This window comes from Bos grunniens, chromosome 16, assembly GCF_055505025.1.
Source record: "Bos grunniens cultivar Pamir isolate PY7600 chromosome 16, Bosgru_T2T1.0, whole genome shotgun sequence".
NCBI lineage: Eukaryota > Metazoa > Chordata > Mammalia > Artiodactyla > Bovidae > Bos > Bos grunniens.
The window spans coordinates 50,388,317-50,409,812 of record NC_141180.1 but is presented as its reverse complement, the minus strand read 5'-3'; the positions used below and the strand labels follow the sequence as shown (position 1 = coordinate 50,409,812).

Genomic DNA, 21,496 nt, shown 5'->3' with positions numbered 1-21,496 from the left:
TTTTGTTGGTGTAGATTTTAAATTACAAGCTTGATCTGTTACCCCCAAATACAGTTTTTAAGGAAGATTAGTTACAAATCGTTGTCAGTACTTTCCAATGACAGGAAAAAATTACATGATAGTCAAACTGGATGAATTCTTTATGTGAGAGATAACAATTCTCTCATCACCAGATGGAATTACTCCAATTCATGCAATAAATGACCATTACATTTTAAAAAGCTGCCCTAGTTTTTCTAGGTGAGATTTCATGCCTATTTTAAATCAAGACATCAGTATGCTCTTGAGCTCAGCTCCCTCTCCACGGGACGCAGTGAGGACAAGCGTGGCTTTCCTGAGATGCAGCTGCCTCCAGGGACCAAGGCGTCATCTCAGATCTTTCCCCTCAGTGTGAAGGCACCTGGGAAATCTTCAGTTTCGGAAGCAATGGCCCTGGTGGCCAATGTAATACTACAGAGTATTTAGAACTTCAATAGTGATCGAAAAAAGGAACAGGAAGGAAATTTTGACTTATCTTGACATAAAACCGGCAGAAATCAGCATTGCCAAATTTCTGTAGCTAGAAATCATGAGGGTAAAACAGAAGAGGTTCGTCTATGTTGGGGATACCCACACAGTAGACTCTGTGAATGTCTCTTACAGAACCACATAAGATAGTACCATCAACATTTTATATATTTACATACAAGTTGAATACAAATTCTTAAAATTTATAATAGAACATTAAAATAATCTTCTAATAAAATCAGCCTTAAGTATAAGGAATCTAGATTTCAGTATCTTGTACACTTCTAAATAAATATCTTTGATCTATAATCCTTGAAAATATTATAGTTTATGGTGGCATGATAGAGACAAGTCAAACAGTATAAGTAAAAATAAAACATCAATTTAAAAATAAGCCTAAAAACACACTGAGTTGAAATTATAGAAAATCAAAACACTAAGTATACAGTAATTAAATATCAGGTATAACCAAATGCGTGCTAAATGACACAATTTCAACTTCTATAAAAAGCCCTTTTAAAAATCATAAGTCTAAATAAATAAGCTGAAACACGAAGGGATGTACTGTACCAGCCAGTAACAACTAGTAAGAAAATTCTCTTTTTCTTTCAAATGATTCTAACTGAAAAACATGAAATAATGATCATTGCTAAAAAACTATAATTCATGTGTTTTGTTTCTTTTAGAATGCTATCAATGAGATTAAAAGGTTAAAGAAAGGCTTCCTAATTGTTAGATCACTGTACTTTAGAAAAGGAAAACTGACAGATTTAAATAAAAATCAGACATTTGTCTATTTAAGATATGATTGGATTTTCATCTAATGACCCCATATTAGGTCTGAATTAAGCCCATGATATGAATGCATATTCAAGCATCTGAGTGTCTGATCTGTTAATACTGAATTATATATGATGATTAAATTTCATTCATTAAAGTATTAGTTTATTTTACCTAAGACCAGAATCAAAACATCTAGAGCAGGAACTAATATCTTATTTACCTTTGTAGAAGGGGTCTTAGATTCTCAGAACATAATAGGTGCTCAGTAGGTCTTACTGAATTGAGCTGAATCCGGCATTCATTACAGGAAGCACTGAATCCATGATGAAACTGGTTGCCTGAGACTCAGGGGAAGCTATTCAGTTTTATCTCTAGGCCTGTGATGAACTTCTGGCTAGTTAACCAAGTTAACTGTCACTGTATCTGTCACAGTTTCTCAATTCAGGGCCAAGACTTCTATAATTCATCTGTTCCACAGTTATGCCTTCTTGAAAGTTTTGTGCCTGCACATTTATAGTCATGTTGAAAGGATAATCTTTGTTATTCTATGTTGGGTTTTTGCTTATGGTAACTGTCTGAAACACACACACACACACACACACAAAACCATTTTGCAAGTGGAAAACAGAATCTGGAAAGAGTGCACAAAGCCTAAATTATATAGCTCCCAACGTGAACTAAAAAAGACACTGAAACCATAAGGAAACTCCTTTTCATTACACACAAACTTATTGCAGGATGGCTGGAAGCAACGTCTTTGGACCAACAATCGTAAATCAAGAGTGTCCTTTAACCATTAGCTTAGTGAAGTGAAGTGAAGTCGCTCAGTCGCGTCCGACTCTTTGCGACTGTAGCCTACCGGGCTTCTCCGTCCATCGGATTTTCCAGGCAAGGGTACTGGAGTGGGTTGCTATTTCCTTCTCCAGGAGATCTTCCCGACCCAGGGATTGAACCCGGGTCTCCTGCATTGTAGGCAGACGCTTTACCATCTGAGCCACCAGGGAAGTCAACCATTAGCTTGAAGGTAGCCAAAAGTGGTTTGGCTCCAACACTGCCCTGTCTAATTCTGCTCAGTGCAGCTCACTACACTGGGAGGCAGTGAGGAGGAGGTGGACACGCTGTCCAAAGACCATGCCTTCCACCCACAGTGCTCAAATCAATATCGCTTCATGGTGTGATTATTCTGAGAGTTCCTCTGGATTGCCATTTACAGTTGCTGTTTCTGATGTTTGTTGTTCCTCTGGGGAGCGGGGTGGGGGAGGTGAGGGCGCATGTTACGGAACTCCTGAAATAAAAGCTGCTGAGAAAGGTTCACTCTTTGATTCTCACTGCCAGCATGCCTGTCCCTCTTGAATGCTTGCTAGGAGAGGTAGATCCAGTGTTTAAGTTCTGCTATTCCCTGTAGTAACTTAGTGTAATAGAAGTCCACGTTGTCTGCGAAGTCTGTACAAACGGGTGACCCCATGTCACCAAAAGTGCAGTATAACGCAGTTCCTCCCACACTAAGCAAAACCGTCACTATGCACAGCAAGACCAGTAAAATACAGGAGCCACCTCCAACTTCATCTGCAAACAGGAAAACAGAGGAAGGTTAAGCTGACACAAGAGTCAAATTCTAGTATCTTGTCTCACCGGTTAAGATAACCAGATGTTTGTAATGTTAGTCCTCTAAGGATGGTCCCTGATAGAAAGCTAGTGTATCAATGACTACGAGGACCTGTTACCATAAAGATGCACACTTGTGGAACTTGTGAATGCTAAAGTTAAAACTAGTTCATTTATCCAACGGATGTAACCACTTCCATAAAAAAAGAAGAAGAAATCTGGCAGTACATCTCAAACACATGTGGTTAAGGATTTTTATAGAAACAGGATTATGTAATTGTATTCTCCTTTGACATATTTAGTTTAGTAGCTCTTCACAGTTAATAGACCTTAAGAGATTTAAGAGTTTATACTTAGTATACTTTTTATACATACAAATAAAAAGGACTGTATCATTTGTGCTGTGTTTCTTAAGTGTTTTGGGGGGTTTTGGTCAGTTCAATACTTTTATCATCTTTTCTGTTTTTGCCATGATTCCCACTCACCATCTTATCTTGGTTAGCAATCTATTTTATGTATTTTTTCAGCTATTTCTTTATCATATATTTATATACAAACATTTAGATATAATTTATTTTAAAACACCTCTTTTGTTTTATTTATCTACACGCACTGACACTGTTTAGAGCTGTGCTGTCCAACATGGAAGCCAAGAAGCGCAGGTGGCTACTGAGCACAAGTTATGACTTAGTCTAAGATGCGATGGTTCCTAAGGGAACTAGGGACTGTCAGTTCTAAGTCCAGGGTTCCTCCTACTAAATTCAGTACCAATTGGTACAAACAAAGAACTGAGCACTTTATCTAGAGAAGACTGTGATAGTTACAAGCAAGGTTCAGAGGTAAAAATGAGCAGTGAGAACAGATTATTTCCATGGCTCATGCCAGCTTTATAGTTGTAAAAATTTAGAAACATCTACTGCCATCACTTTATGTCGTACTCAGAAATTGTGTCTACACACTGACATCATTATTTAATACTGCAGTTGTTTTATAAACATGAAAAGCACACTGAGAGATTCTAGGCCATGTTTCTACTCACTCTGATTTACCCAGGCCTTAGGTAAACTTAACAACAACCTTAAATACAAGCCCGGGAGGAAAAAAAAAAAACCCAACAACAGCAACAGTGTTAAACTACTGCTCTTGAGAGACACTTTTTTCCATAGAGTTGAGAAGAAATCACCAAAAAGAATATATTTGTAATTTATAAATATTTTCCACAACAATCAAGGAATATTGACTGCCACTGAAAACAAGACAAAAACAGCAGGCTCACTAAAAACAAAAAGTCAGAAAACAAAACACTAAACAAGAAACTGAAATGAGCTCTGAACACTGACAACTATCTGTGGGCCAGGCAGGCAAGGAGGTGAATTTTGCAACTGGTCACTTATTTGAGCAAACAGAATACTTAGGACTTACTTAAGAACTTATGATAGATCCCTTCTCTGTGTGCCTTTATATAATGCAACTAAGTCTACATATTCTTTACAAATCCTATTACCAAACATCTTACTGTACATTAATTCATTCTTTTGGCAAACACGGATCAAATCTGTGCCAGACACAGTGCTGAGCACGCTACCTTGATCTAGGCTGTCGTCTATTTCTTGGAACCTCACTCTTCGCTTGGATGGTTTCTGCTGCATCTGGGCAGGACGATCTCCTACACTATCATTCCTCTTCTTCAATATAGAGACCAGTCCTTCAGCAGGAACAACCTGTCAGAAACGACAAGCACCGTCTGTTATATCGTGGTAAGACACCTCAGGGATATTTTACATGTAATGGTAAGAAGGCTCATTCAATTCAACAAGTGTTGGAATTCCTATTAGAGTTTTAACCATAGGAAAAAAAAAAAAAACATAACAATTATCAAAATTTTACAAAATAATACTTCCACTTGTATTCAGATACTGCCAAAGACACACTTCTAAAACACTGATTTCTAAAGCCTTGAACTGAATCCAGGGCCAGGCAGCGTGACACAGCATCATCGACTGGAAATCAGGCCTCCTTTAAAGCTCCCCTTACCTGTTATGTCATCTATACAAAATTCCTTTCCGCCCCTCTTTGCTTAATCATGAGTGCTGGGTTTTGCTTTACAACAGAGGCTTTTTTTTCATTCATCAGCAACTTTTAAGAAATGAATATGTGAGGCTAAAAATATACTTGATATCAACTTTTTAACATCAAAATCAGTGTTGTCCTCAATTTCTCTGAGAAACTACACATTTACTAAGTAACGTTACAGTGCTCTAAACACTAAGAACTTCTCTTCTAGAATATCTCTCAGACCCAGTTTACTAGGTACGTATTACCCTGTAGTATGCATAGTGTGGCAAACTATGGCCAGTAGGCCAAAGGCCCACGGCCTAGCTTTGTAAATACAATTTAATTGGAACACAGCCAAGCTCACTCATCCACATATTGTATGTGTCTGCTACGAAGGGAAAACTAAATACAGGCCATAACGTCTAAAACATTCAATACTTGGCCCTTCATAGAGTTTGGTATTATCTCTTTAGTCCCCCACCTCTACCCCTTTCTACGCTGTCTTTCTGGTTTTCACTTGGGATACCTCTCCTCTCCCTCCACCCCACCCTTTATTTAGGATCAATGACAAAACAGAAACCCTTGCCATTTTGGAATGAAAAGACTCCGAGGTGTAGGGAGGAATGGAGGAGAATTGGTTCGTAGAGCCAGGCTGGGAGACTAGAGGCCTTACCAAAGGCCCCCTAAGCAGTATGTTGGTTCACACAGGTTGACTTGAGGCTGCCTGCTTGGACACGCTGCAGGTGATGACACAGTTGGGCACTGTGTGCCTAACACTGTACATGTCAGTGATCTGCAGGTATCACCTCACTGTAAGCTGGCCACTTCCTGTAATGTCATTTATCTGATCAATGGTATAAAATACTTAATATGACTTGGAGTTCCAGCCAACCATCTCTGATAATAAATTATTTGGAGTTCCAGCCAACCATCTCTGATAATAAATTATACATAAATATTATAGATTCTATTAGTTCTTTTTATAACTCAAGGCTTTTAGGGTTAAAATAACTCAATATTGTCTTCTACTGGGTTTCCCTGAACATGGGTCTATAGAAACCATTATCTCAAAAAAAAAAAAATCAATGTCAGTAATTTATTCTTTTTATAGAAAATATGTATTTCGGATGATGTATTCCTTTTGAGAAAGCTAAAGTACTTTAGTGACATTAAAATGATAAGTACAAATTATGTAAAGGAAGTTTTCAATCTTTCATCAGAAAGCAAAACATTAAAGAGAATCTTCATAAAACAAAGAAAAACTTTACAAGTATCACGCTGAAACTGGGTACTTAAGGGAGAAAAAGAAGTCCTAATACGTTTCTAAAGGGCAAGACATGGAAAATGGAAATTAACTTTTCATTGATTCATTTACTATCAATTTTCTTGATAAAAAAGTATTTACCAAAAGTGATGTCACCTATCACAGGTGCTTTCAAATCGCTTTAACTACTTAGAATAAACAATTCTGTGAAGAATAGCTCTGAAGAAGACCCCCAGAATTGCATTACTATTAACTGTATATCATGGTGATCTGAGTTTTGAATCTGTAAATTCAAGAAACAGACCCAACAGAAAATCTAAAGAACTGCAACTATGAGTAAATGGATGGTGAAAGGCCAAGAGAAACTCTCAGAATCATCTGGAAAGACACAGATGGTGCTTCCAAGACCTAGAAGCTATACGAGGTGCAGGAGCTGGTAGGCCCCCACTTTAGCTTCTGCCTGGCCTAATTTGGGGTGTTTGGCTCCAGAAGTCAAGTAGTTACGGGATATAAGCCTTTCTAAGTGGCCCCATCTTATTTACCATGGGTGGCAGTGAACTTTGGCAAATTTTTTAAAGAGGGAAGAAGAAAGAGTATGAGAAATTACAGTTATGTGGGATGAGCCAACATGCTGTCTTGACACCCTCCCCACTCAACCCTTAATTCCTAGCAAAAATCTAACCACAGGCTTTACTTTCTTTTCCTTTTTCTCTCCCACCAAGAACATGTTTCAGCAAGACAGTGTCTGAAGTGAAGGAATGTGCTGTTTTCCGTTATTTCCCTTCAGTCTTGCTCAGGGATCTTCTCCAGGGATCCTTTTTTAACTGCCCTCTGGGTCCTACAGTCTATAGGGATGGTGGGACCAAGTTTAGGCATAGGAGATGCAAGCCAAAAGGGAAACTCTTAGAAGACAGGTCTTTTCTGTTCTGCGAGGAGTTTTGAAAGGTCTTAGAACCTACCCCTAGCGTGGAAATTCCTACTTACCATGCTAAGGCAATTGAACAAAAAATTAAAGAAATGGCTTCGGTAGAGTTTAATTTTATGGTAGAAGGGCAAGTTAGTTAAAACAAGATCATGCTGTTAGTCTTGGGTCTCATTCAAAAGTTTGCCAAGTGTTTCTAAGTTTAGGGAACATAGAAATGTGTCTTCTTCAAACTACTTAAAAAAATTTCTATGCTTCTATGCCTTTTAATTTTTTTATCATAATATCAAGATTAAAAGGTTAAGAAATTTTAAACCTCAAAAAACAAAGCTTTAAAAACTAAATTTAGGTAATTCTCTGGTGATTCAGTGGTTAAGACTCTGTGCTCTCACTGCTGAGGGACCGGGTTCAACCCCTGGTTGGGGGAACTAAGATCCCACAAGATACATGGTACAGCAAAAAAAAGAAAAAGAGAGAAAATAAAACTAAACTAAATTTAGTTTCCCACTTCAATTACCAAATTCCTTTCCTACTGAAACAAAGTATACCAAGCCTTTACACTGATAACAAAAAGAATGTCTAAGCTGCAATTAGTGTGATTGTTACTGGTCTACACTATGAATTAGTGCAGAATTAAAAAAAAAATAATGAAATATCCACCTGACCTAGCTCTGCATGGGCTTCCCAAGTGGCATCAGTGGTAAAGAACCGGCCTGACAATGCAGGAGATATAAGAGACACGAGTTCCATCCCTTTGTAGGGAAGATCCCCTACAAAGGAGGAGGGCATGGCAACCCACTCCAGTATTCTTGCCTGGAGAATCCCATGGACAGAGGAGCCCGGTGGGCTACAGTCCATAGGGCTGCACAGAGTTGGACACAACTGAAGCGAGTTAGCATGCATGTAGCTCTGTATATTTGTAAATAAATAGCTCTCCTGCACTTCCCCTCAAATATCCATGATCATCATAAACAGCATTTTAAGAATGAACTGGTTATAAAAACAAGATTATTCTGCAACTCTGCTGGCACAAGAAATCATAATATGACAAGGAAAAAACAGGCCTTGCTATTAAATCTGCCTCCTTAAAGGAGAAAATAGATATTAAATAATATTATTTTATTGACCTAGGCTTTGCTCAATCCAGAACCTTAAGGCTGGTAAATTTTGCTTGGTTTGCAACTAACTTGATAATTAATATTCATAAATCATATTACAAATAGCTTGAATGCCAGCAATCTCACTGTTGAAACACATGTCAAGTTTTCTGCTACTATTCTTCACTGAAGGGAAAAGTCATGGTTCTCTGGTCCTTTAGATTTGGGTTCCATAATAAGAACTATAATTTAGTGAATCTCCACACTTTCTGTAAAGACATTTACATAATATGTCATACTTAAGTCCTATTTTACAGATGAAGAAGTCAAGCTGAGACAGATTAGATAACTTGCTTACATTTGTAGCACCAGTTATTGGCAGAGTTGAATACAAACACAAGATTAAACCTCCTGCCATGTCCTTAATGTGAAGAGATCTTATTTTCCATGATTACTAAAATTTTGCTTAGTGTCATTTGTTATATACTACAATTAAAGTGAGATGAACAGAACTTTCAAATAAACCCAATAAGTTTCTTTTGTCTTTCCAAAGCACTTTATATAACAAATCCTTATAAGTCACCTGAATTAAGAGATACTTAAATTAATGGCTGAATCTATCTAGAGACACTGGGGAGGAGATGGTTAGATGAAAGATCATTTGTGTCAGTCAATTCATCTGGAAGTAGATTAATGTCATGGCTACTACTACAGCAAATTAACATAACAAGTCACAGCTGGAGCAACAGGAACTGCGGCTAAATGGAGGAAAGTCATCTTCTAGAAAGAACACAATGGTTATCTCCCCACACTGCTGCATCTTAGAACACGCTGCAATTCAGAGAGTGAAAAACAAATGATGATGAAGTACAGTGATACTGAATTTTTCCAAGATTAATTTAAAAAGGAAAAAAGTTTTTTAAAATAAAAATATGAGTTTTATAATGCACCTAAGTTTCTAAATTAGGCACTATCTCATATTTTTATAATTAGGTTTTATTTGTTTAAAGGGACAATAAGTATAAAATAGGAAAAGAAATGGGTAAGAATGTCAAGACACCATCCCACTTTTTAATCCCCAGTAAATCATTTTAAATGATTCCAAAGGTAGATTCCAAAACAGAACTCCTGATTCTCTTTCCCTCAAAACTGCTCCATTAGCAAATCTTGTTAGTTCCTCCTTCATAAAAATATATCTTCACCACATCCATTGCTACTGAGTCCTTCACTATATCTCACTTGAATAATTGAAATAACTAGATTGATCTCCTTTCTCTGGCCTCTGCCTCCACTTTTCTAGTCTCCGTAGAGCAGGCAAGAAACAAATAAAATCACATCTTCTGCTCAAAATCCATCTCAAGATGTTACCACTGATTAAGTTTAATTCCAGTGCCTTACCTTGGTCTACGAGGCCCTCAGGGAACTTGTTCAGCTTGTCTTCTCCACCTGAACGTCCACCGTTCTGTTCACTGTGCTCCAGCTTCGCTGGCCTTCCAGCTGGTCCCCTCCTTGCCCTCCCCTCCACCCCGGTTAGCCAGAGCCCATTCCTCCACCCTCCCCAGCACTTGGGTCTCTCTATACCCCTTCCTCCTGCTAAAATTTCTTCAGAGCCATTATCAATATATAAAATGGTAGTTTATTTTTATATGAACTTAACTCATTATGTGTCTCTCCCTCTAGAGATTAAGTATCATGAGAGCAGGTTACTTGATCTGTATTCACTGGTATCTCCTTAGTTTCTAAATTATAGTAGGTACTCAATAAATATGCCAAAGAGCAAATGAATATACAGATGAGCAATTTATATAAAGCCCCTAGACTATACTTGCTCAAATAACATAGCCTTTCCCCTTAAAATAATTAAAACCAAATCTATCCTTAAAGGTGATTTATTTTTCTAAGTGAACTAGGTCAAAAAAAGAAAAGAGGAGCAGGGGAAGGCTTATTGTATGCAGGTGGCTGTTGGGCTTTGCAGAGAATACAAAAATGCATTCAACAGGATCCTCGCCCTTCAGGAGCTTGCAATTTAGTGAAGAGGGCAATATACAAACAGGTGAGTGTGTCCTTTAATAACGGGACAGGTAGATAGAACTTTGGGAGGAATGATGTTCAGGCCCCTCCCTCATCTGCAAGTCAAAGGGAAAAACATTATGGACTTTGGTGATCAAGAAACAATGGCAGCAGCTAGCATTTATTGAGTACTGCCCATGAGGGGCACTGTGCTTGGCACTCTACATGCTAAAAAGGCAGAGCTTAGACCTCAAGAGTGGACAAGAAATAAACGTGTGGGGAAAGAGTTTGTCACTCCAGAGCAGACTAAGACTAACACAGAAGGTGAAGACCAGAGGTGACAATATTCGAGTAATTCCTGGGAGGCAGCAGGGAGGCCAGGCTGACAACAGTAACAGTTTTAGAACAAAGGAACAGCAGGAGATGGTGTTGGAAAGGCAAAGTGGGCGAGATCACCATGTGTCTCGAACATCAAGCCATTACTATAGAGCCCTTATCCTGGAGCCAAATGGAGTCATGGGAAAAGACTGACAAGCAAACATTATTTTATAGCAGAGGTTTAAACTCACAGTCTATGTGTTAGATCCAGACCCTCAGGTGTGTTTGGTTGCACCTAGAGAATTTCAAAAAGCTATTCAGCTTTCTAGACAAGAAATGGGAACGTTCCCCCATCACCTATAACTGAGTCATTTCATTTACCCGTGTTGCCTGAGTGGCTGGGGGAGCCTATCGAGACACGACTTTTTTTTTTTTTTTGAGACACGACTTTTATACAGTACTAAATATAAGACCATTTGAAGGGGGAGAAGATGATATGAGCAATGGGGAAACTTATTAAGTAGCTACTGCAAGAGTCCAGAAAGAGGCAGTAAAGATGTAAATTTAAAGAATGATTTAAATGGAAAAGAAAAGGAGCTGGGTCCGAGACATGACAAATAAGAGATGAAGTAAGTAATCAGAAATTTTAGAGGGCAGGATAAAAAAGAAAGGCAAAGATGAGACCATCTGGCACAGAGAAAGGATAGGTAATCCCTGGATAATCCTCTGGGGCTCATTAGACACATAAATCCTGGGTCAAGCATTTTCCATGCACCCTCTTACGTTATTAGAAGACTATATTTCCTCTATGGTGACGAAGCTGGGTTAACCCTGCTCCTCTTTTTGTGTGTGTGTGTGTGTGTAATAAAGTTTTATTAAAGTATAAAGGAGATAGAGAAAGCTTCTGACATAGGCATCAGAAGGGGGCAGAAAGAGTACCCGCTTGCTAGTGTTAACAATGAAGTTATATAATCCAAAGACTGTCTGGAGGTTGTAAAGACCTCATCAGACCTACTCCCATAATTTACATTTTAAGATAACACTGTCCTCAGGCAAGATACATCCTTGTAAAGACCAGGTCTACTCCCATAATTAACATTTTAAGATAACAGAAGGTTGACCAAAGACTGTCCTTAGGCAGGATACATTATTGTTATATAATCCTAAGGAATGTGGAGAAAGAAAAAAAGTTTGTCCTTTCTTCCTCCTTGAGAATTCCAGATCCCTCTCTCCTTGGGGACCCCTAGACTCCCTATCAACCTGCCTAGGAACTGACTCTCATTCCCCCCTTTTCTTTTTAGGAGAATTATGTTGCCTAGGGAAAAGGGGCATCGTTCTCGTTCCATAACTACTTCCAAGCTGACTGGGGCGTTGTCCCTAAATTGGTGAGGCAACATATTCTCCTAATCCTCATATTGAGGATATCTGATCCAGGGGGCCCAAATAGTAGCTGGAGGAAGCTACAGCAGTAGCAGGAGTTTGAGCAACCATTTGTAACTTGCTCCTCTTAAAATAGTCATTCAAAAAAACACCGTGATTGCTGTTTGTAAGATTCTCCTTTGTCTGAGATCCACGGAAGAGCTAATTATATGATTTCCTAAAATCCTGCTGCTTGATCCTAGCCTTGCATCTTACATTGGTAAGGGAATCCCACAGTGGTTACTTAATGTAACTTAATCCCCGATCCCACCCAAGAGACAGAGATGACTACTGCACAGAAGTCACTTAGATTAGTTTCTCTGGAGACAAACTCAACACCAATTCTGGGTTGTTACCTTCCTCCCCATCAGAAAGTTCTAGGTTATGTCCTTCCCTATTTTGGTTCCTGTGAGACAGGTAGACCTAAAGCTAAGTAATGCTGCCGATATAGACACAGGACAAGGAACATGTGTTGCCCTCTTTCAGATTAAAAGTTTTTTTAAAGACCCAAGCAGTAGTAAAGGAGTAAAGAAATTATGATATTATTTCTAAAAACAAAAATCGCTTGAATCTGAAGCCTTTAGTTTTCTGAACATATGACATCTCTGCCAACAGATTACACATACATATGTTAAATGAAAAATGAATGGTTTACTTTCATATGGCATATCATGTTGCCAAAATCTGCTCATAAAGGGATCTCTGAATTACATACTATGATTATTTTCAATGTGAATAGATTAACTTTTGTAAAAATTTATCCAATACTTTATGTGATACTTATTTAGAAAACAAAACAACTCCCTCTTCTCCACATATGTAGCAGCCTACTATGGGCTGAGTGGACTTTTATTATCAATAGCAGTATGAGGCTGGTTCCTGATGCCTCCTTGAACTTGTATAGCATATTTCCTCCTAAGGTTCTGATGTTAGGAACAGCTAAAGAGTTTAAAGAGACGATAATGCAATCCTCCCAGGTTCCAGAACAAAGCAAGTCAATGATGTGTTAGCATTACTAGGTTGCTGGGTAAGAGGAGTTTGCATTCTGACATTAAAATGTCAGGGTATTATGGGTATTGAGAAAAAATTTCATCTTTTTCTAAAAACTAGGATAGTCAAATTCAGTAAACAGGTAGCACCTGCAGTCAGACAACTGTTAGACTGAGGCTTCACACATATAGCATCCTTCTCTGAATTTTTAATCACTGCATCTGTAATGTCATGGCACTCAGAAGTTACATAAAAATCACTGAATGAGGGGATAAGTGAGTGAATCGCTCTAACGTACAGACACTCCACATGTGATGAACTTTTTTCTTACGAATCTATGAAATGAACATCAATGTTTTTGATGCTTTTTGAAAACAGTAAAGAGGGGTAGAATGGGGAGGGAGGTGGAAGGGATGTTCAAGTGGGAGGGGACATGGGTAAACCTATGGCTGATTTCATGTTGATGTTTGGTAGAAATCAACACAATACTGTAAAGCAATTATCCTTCCATTAAAAACAAATTTTTTTAAAAGATTAAAAAAAATAGTAGATATGATACGTTTGATGACAGTGTGTCAGGTTCTAGGTTCTTTTTTTACATAAGAAAGAACAGCAATGCTTTGGATACTAAGCTATTATTTTACTTAGCAAAATTATTCTGGCTTTGAAAACATTTCCCAAACCTAGAAAAGTTTCATTTATACATATTTCTTTATTAATGAATTAAATTACTGTACATGTTTTTAGTTCTCTATGAGATTTTGTATAAATTATCTCATCTTAATGAAATAACGATGTTTAAAAAAAACAACAAACACTTCCACTGTGCTGGTAATGGCTATCAAGGCCAAGCTCCACTGAAGTCAAGGCTGAGCAATGCAGAAATGGCAAGAGAATGAAGGCAGAGAGAGATATGGCAATGAGAGAACATACCATTATATTCTACCATAAACAGAGTGGTAGCAAGTGTGACAGGCTGTGAGGGGATCTGTGAGGGGCGGAGTCACTGACAAGAAATGATGAATTTGGGAGAGAAGGACTCACAAGGAGAGCACAGTTATGTGGAGGAACACAGGCTAGGAGCCTCAGTGGCTCCTGAGGGCAGGAAAAACATCCATGAATATTATTTAGTTATTAAGAAATTATGTTCTGTATCCTGTTCACAAAAGTATGGACAAGTGTGGCAGCAGACAGCCCCTCAAATGCTACGAACTTCATCTAATTCCTCACTGTATCTTCATCACCTGACACATGGAAGACATCCTGAATGCAATTTCATTGAAAGCATGAAATAAACAGTGTTTGGATTAAAAAGAAGTTTGTGCTTAAAAGCAAACCCCCTATTACCTGAACATTTTACTTAGCTCAAAACTTCATTCTTAAGGCACTAAGGAAACAGTAAGCACACTGATTTTCAGTTTCAAAGTTTAAAAACTTTTCCTGACACAGTTAGGCAGATTTTATTAAAGTATATTTTTTAGGATGGAGAAGGAGTATTCAGAAACAGTCAGAAACAGTCTGTTTAGCATTATCACAGAAAAGTAAACTAGCTTTGTCAGTCATATGCAGCTTCTGGGGTTTTAAAAACAGTACAATTTAACAGACTAATAGACTTTTAGGAAAGGGGACCATCGTGCAATGCAAAAGGCCAACGTAGAGGCAGAGGTTTATAACAACAATAAAAAATATGACTGAGAAAAAAAAAAGCTCAAAAGCTTAATTAGATTTCATAGTGCCAATGAAATTGACAACTACAATGGGGTGGTGGGGGGAGGGAGGTGGGGGCGCAGAAAGAGAATCAGTAAAAAAAAAAAGGAAAATTAAAAAAAAAATCCAGAAGAATCTATAGAACATGTCAAAACACGAGAAGAATAAATGTTTTTCTTGAGTAAAAAAAAAAAAAAAAAAAGCTGCTTATAAGAGACCTTTATTTTTTTTAATTTTTTTAAAAATTTTATTTTATTTTTAAACTTTACATAATTGTATAAGAGACCTTTAATATAAATATATAAAAGAGTAAAAGTTAAAAAAATGGAAAAATATACCAAAGATATACTGGAAAAAAAAAAAAAAGTAATTTCACAGGAAGGATGATTTTAAGATGTACATAGCATAATCTCCATGGAGGAAACCTAGGAAAAGCTGACATTATGGGTTTTAGGAAGGACTATTCCATTTAGTTGTAGTACAGTGTTAATTCAACAGTAATTCCCCACCATAAATGGGGAGGAGAGACTCAACAGGAGTCTCTCTTAAGGCAGGGAGACTCAACAGGAGCTCTCTGTCCTTCTCCGCAGTTTATATTTAAAAAAGTAAAACTAGACCATACAACAAGTCAGCTTGATTCTTGAAAAGAAGCAGTTAGACAGTAGTAAAGTTCTGGTATTAAACCTAGATTTGGATATGGTTGTGACTTTGCTTTGATAATTCCCTGTACCTGAAGTCTGATGAAAATAAAGAGAAAGGAGTTCTGGGTCCAGTGTTATACTATTAGATCTATTTAAAATCTTTTTTTTTTTTTACTATTCTTAAAAATTATGATACAAAAATTATATATATACACACACACACACACACACACATATAACATTGCCATTTTAACCATTTTTAGGTGAAACTATATTCATGTTGTATAACCACCACCAATATCTATTTCTAAAATTTTCATCACCCCAACAGAAACTCTGCACTCATTAAGCACTACTAAACAATTTTCAGGAAAAAAATTAAGAAGAAAAGTCAGTTTATGGAGGGTTGACTGTCAATGGCAATAAAAAGATCTAGTTAAAAAGAATGACTATTTTATCTATTTTGTGAAGAAAAAAATTTTAAAAATCATAGTTGATAGAGAGTTGACTATAAACTGCAAGAAAGCAAGCTAGTAACATGACAGTAATTATCTTAGAAAGCTCTCACAGAGTTTCATTTCCATATGTATTCTGTTATCTACTTTGGCTTGGCTACATTTCCATCTTCTACTTGATGGTTTTTTATTTCAGTGATAATGCAGAATCAGAAAACAACAGATACAAATTAAATTAAAAGGTTACTTAGAAAAAAATATGAGACAAGAAGAAAAGTAGTTAGCATCCTAATTCTCAGAGAAATAAACAGAATTAGATGGTAGCTCCATAAGGCTGGTAACAGTATTTGAAGTCAGTATTTGAAGGCTGAGTCAGTATTTGAACTAAGGTGGTCACACATTGCTCTTTCTACTAGGTCAGGCTGCCTTTCGGAGGTGCTGTAGTTTTGGTATGGTACCCGCCGCCCTGGCCTGAACTTTAAAAAACTGTATTTTCAAACAAAGGATTTGGTCACTTTGATATTCTCTCCTGCCCTCTTTTTTGGTTTTGATTAGCTTAATTACTATTTAGAGAAACTTTAAAACTTTGAATTATTTGTAAAATTGGACTTAGTTAAGGAATATTTAGTTTGTTCAAACCTAGAGCTGATAAATCCAGTCAGTATTTCCAACTCTTACTGTATTTTAAAATGTTTCATTCATTGTTTTACTGTTTTAAAGAATTTCAAAATATATTAGTATTAAGAAGAAACAGTAGTATTTTATCTTATAGATGTATGACAAGAAACGTAAGATTTCCTTACAAGAATGTAACTAATCTTGTCTTGTTCATAATTCCCAGGCCTGCCGAATGAAAATTGTAAAAATACGAAAAATGGTGTATATAATACTTACTGGAGGCATGCAATATAATTACCTGAGGTATAAACATCATGACTATACATAGTGAGTCAAAGTTTATGCTAACTAAATTTCCCTGTCATGTTTGAGGCCAGAGAAAAATTCACAAAGGCAAGGCAATACTTAACATACATGTGCTTTCAAATTTCATTTTACTTTTAAAATTATATTTATATTAAATCTCAAATTTACCTCTGCGATCTCTATCCTTTTTGCAAGATCATCGAGAGAGAGACAGCTTTCATCAGAAGGCAGGTTCTCCTGTAGGCTATAGGATGCTTCTTCAGGAGAAAGATCTTGAAGGAAATCAGAGTCTTCCTCTTGGTTATCTTCGTATGAGAGGGAATCTTCAGTATCTTTTAAGCATCCTTCTAAAAGGCTGTTCAAATAGTCGTCTGTCTCTTTACTGACTTGTTCTTCCTTATCTCCCTGTTCCTCTGGGGCCATATACACCTCTGGAAGCACTGTACTTAAATCAGACACTGGATTATTTTCACAAAGTACACTCTCAGAACCCTCTGAGTCAGCCTGCCCCTGTGGTGATTTTCCATCACGCTCTGTGAGATCAGGTTGCTGCAGCTCATTTAATTCATTGTTCTCAAGTTGGTCTGTGGGCAACGCCTCAGAAGCATCCCGGAGTGGCAACCGGAGTTCCTTTCTTTGTGAGTATTTACCCTCAGAAATCAATGCAGGAGGTATATGGTCAGAGCCTGGTAAAATCAATGGCTCTGTCACTGACTGGCTGGAAACCTTAGGGTTCTTAGCAATGCGCTCTGTTTCGGCCACGTCTTGGCAGGCCTCTGTCTGAGCCAGCTGCAAGCGGCTGTCATCCTCAGGAGCATTCCCTGAGGAGTGGGGGCTGGACCTGCTCCCTGCCGACTCCGAGGGCTGGGCGTGGAGCTCCTGCGTGGCTTCAGAGCTGCAGAGTGGCTCCTCCGTGTGGCCCTTCCTTGCAGTTACCGGGAGGCTCCGGGGATCTGCCTGCCTGACCATCTCATTACAGCAGGGACTGCTCTCCGGGGTCTCTTCTTTATGTTGGCTTTCTTTTCCTGATTCCATGCCAAGACAAATTTCACTCTCTGAAGATGAAGAAAAACGAGTGGTTTTAAGATTCAACACGGCACTTTGCACAGAAGGGAAGAGAAAGGACATGAATTGTACGTGGGACACAGTAATGCTCTGCACCTCTGAAATGGAAATTCAACCTGTTGGATTATAGCATCTCTAAGTAGAGGAAATACTCTAAACATTTAGTAAGTAATCCTTTAGATATAAAAATTAACAGAGATTATTCAAAAACATGTTAAGAACAAGAATATATTGCTTAGTCTTCATTATAATTGAAAAAAAAAGTCATTTTTCAAAGGTTTAAAAGACATTCTAAACTTGATTAGCTGCATCTATTTAAACAAATATTTTAAAGTGTGGGAGAATTATTTTCATTATGTTTATGAAATATACTGTGTCATATTGTAAGAAAAACAATACTGGTTCTGATCTTTTAAGGCTAATTAAGGAACATGCTGTGCTGTGCTTAGTCACTCAGTTATGTCTGACTCTCTGTGACTCCATGGACTGCAGCCCACCAGGCTCCTCTGTCCATGGGGATTCTCCAGGTAATAATACTGAAGTGGGTTGCCATGCCCTTCTCCAGGGGATCTTCCCAATCCAGGGATTGAAACCAGGTCTCCCACATTGCAGGCGGATTCTTTACCATCTGAGCCACTAGGGAAGCCCAATAATACCGGAGTGGGTAGCCTATCCCTTCTCTAGGGATATTTCTGACACAGGAATCAAACCAGGATCTCCTGAATTGCAGGTGGATTCTTTACCAGCTGAGCTTCCAGGGAAGCCCCTAAAGAACATAAATCTGTTTAAATTTATTTAAGCATCCTTAATAATAGCATCCTTAATTAATGTATTAGAAAATTACTTGTAACTTCTCAAGGGGAAGTAGTAACAGGCAGTGGTAAAAAGCAAGGCATAAGTCTTGGTACCAGGCAGAAATGGGTTTGGAATTTTGATATTTCTTTCAATTTCTATTTTAAATAAAATCAATGTAAAATACTTCCCTTTGATTTAAAATTAAACCTTTAAAAACTTTCACAAAATAATACTGAATGCATATATAAATTAGTAGATCAGAGAAGCTTGTTCATGATTCAGCTTTTGGTTGACTGTGCTACGTCACTTTAGTCACTTTCACTTCAGCTAAGTCAAGAAGTCACTGACTGTGATCTATGGGCTGCAGCCTGCCAGGCTCCTCTGTCCATTGGATTCTCCAGGCACGAACACTGGAGTGTGTGGCCACGCCCTTTGCTAGGGGATGTTCCCGACCCGGGGATGGGACCTACGTCTCCTGCACTGGCAGGTGGGTTCTTTACCACTAGTGCACCTGGGAAGCCCTTTCGGTCGATCAAGCATTCCTAACTCCTGGCATGCTGCACTTCATGGGGTTGCAAGGAGTCGGACTCAGCAAGTGAACAACTATCACAGAAATTTTAACTTTTTCTTTTATCATATATTATTTAAAAATGATGTAAATTAAATAATACACGATGGGCCAAAGGTTAAAATCAAGGATGCAATATAGTGATGATTATACCTTTTCATGTATCGGTACTTCAATAATTACCAATTAGCAATGGTGGCACATACCGTAACAAAGAAAAGGCAGGACTTAAATGCCATCTTCTGATTTCAGAGAATCAGGGAAAGAAACTGGCAACCTCAGCTCTGTACTGCTGAGTTCGTATTACCTCTCCCAATGCCTTAAGTCAAAGTCAGATGAGGAGAGGACAAGGAAAAAGAGGTCTCTTTTGGGGAGAATACAGCATTCTTTCTTTTGTCCTACTCCAAAGAATCACTTGCGGAGATTGTAAAGCTCCACGAGATGGTGAAGGACAGGGAAGCCAGCTGCAGTCCAAGGAGTAGCAGAGTCGGACATGACTGAGCGTTGAAGAGCAACAAAGAATCACTCAAAATTGGGAAGACTGCAAAAAACCATTTTAATCCCCATTAGGTTGTCAGCTGCACCACTGAGCTTGCTGGTCTGCCTCTCTGTTAAGATGGGGGAGGTCAGAGCAAGGAGGGCCCCAGCCAGCTGCAAAGGGATCCAAGCTCTCCTCCCTAGGTTCCCAGTACCCAAAGGTTCAGAAGACAGCCCTCCAAACACATCCATAGAATTCAAAGAATAAAGAGCATAAACACATGGCAGAGAGGCCCTCACATCAGAGGAATGGGTATGCTGTCTCAAGCTGAAGGTCAGTTACCTGAAGGACCACAAATGTCCAGGAAAGTGACTTGGAAGTAAGCTCCTCCGCACTTGGTCCTGCTGGCGCCACCAACGTCCCTATAGACTAGATTCAGGCCTATGCACTGATCTAGATAGCTCAAAAGGGAACAGACCACGCGCCCAGCCCTTGTAGAGCTGGTGGACAGAGAAGAGCTTTGAATAAAATGAGATTTAAGTGTTAAATTTGGAACAGAATAGGACTAAGTCATAAAGAATCAAAATGAGAGTATTTAATAGCTGTAAGTTACTGAAAAGTTAGGGAGGGAATCAGCCTGAGATGGCATTCTACTGTAACAGGGAAGAGCAAATTCTGACTTTATGTTGGATCTGTTTCTTTTACTTTAACCTTTGCTTTTTAAGCTTTTGTTATTATAATCACCGTCTACCACTGTAAGCAGATACAATGGCCTGCCACAGGGAACCCTGCCCCTCCAACCTGACTGTTAAACTAGAGTACCTTTGATCAGCTCACAGACAGACATTCTGACCCTGCTCACCTGTGAAAGGCTGCAGAAAAGAAATTAACATAACCCTTCCACAAGACTGGTTATTTCAGGAGATTTCTGCAAGACTTAGGACCTTTTTACTTTACTTCCTCACCTCCTTCCCCTCTCTGTTCTATAAAAGAACCTAATATCCAGGCTCCCATAAGACGGTTATTTTGAGAAATAATCTGCCATCTTCTTGGTCTGCCAGCTTTTTGAATAAAGTTGTATTCCTTGCCTCCAACACCTCATCTCTGATGTACTGGCTTGTCATGCGGTAAGCAGAGTGACCTTGGACTCGGTAACAATACAACCAGAAAGCGAAGTGGCTGACTGTAGTTACCAGATGAAACACAATCAATTTAAGTAGTTCCTAATGAAGCAAGATAGCACGTAAGTGGTGTGTAATAAAGACTATCATTGGTACAATGTATTATTTATAAAATACTAGCCTGAGAACAGTTGCTTCATTCCACTATTAGAAATAAAATATAAAAAATTTAGTAATTTAAGATGTAAAGGGCAAAAATTTCAGACTAGATCAAGACAGTCGCTGTAATTTATGTGTGATGCCATATAAAGTATAAATGATGGTTTTAATACATATTCAGTCTCCAAATCAAACAAGACATATGCTACTTTATAATTTGTTGTATCAAATTATGCTTTTGGAGAAAAGCTTAAAAACCTGTCTTTACTGGTAATGCAAAACAGTCTTCTGCCTTAGTCTCCCATCTGTCCGATTCCTGCTCTCCAGGGGCAGCTTCTTCTCAATTCCTTTAGCTGTTTCTGCTCATATTTACCTCCATTTCTAGAGAAGACTTCCACTGTTATCTATTGACTTTTCAGTTTTAGAGACCACCTACTAACTTCCTACTAAGGAAGAGAGTTAGTTCTCATGGTTCTTTAGATTCTTTGCCCCCACAGTGATGTTTTCTTTCCCCTCTAGCTCCCATTACAATTCAACATACATCTGGGGCAAATCAATATTTAAAGTTTACAGTACTATGGCTTTGTAAGTATTATTCACAAGATACCCAGAC

General features: G+C 38.2%; 1 protein-coding gene across 8 annotated transcripts in view; it reads right to left on the bottom strand.

Moving 5' to 3' along the window:
* The window catches only part of CNST (consortin, connexin sorting protein), a 99,255-nt gene continuing 77,759 nt past the window's right edge, over positions 1 to 21,496 (bottom strand). For all 8 annotated transcript variants that reach the window (XM_086344982.1, XM_086344983.1, XM_086344986.1 and 5 more), the window contains 3 exons: positions 16,866 to 17,752; positions 4,481 to 4,616; positions 1 to 2,856 (listed from right to left, as the gene is read on the bottom strand). In XM_086344982.1, coding sequence (XP_086201108.1) covers positions 2,651 to 2,856; positions 4,481 to 4,616; positions 16,866 to 17,752 — 1,229 coding nt within the window. In that variant the 3' untranslated portion in view covers positions 1 to 2,650. The remainder of the gene's footprint in view (positions 2,857 to 4,480; positions 4,617 to 16,865; positions 17,753 to 21,496) is intronic.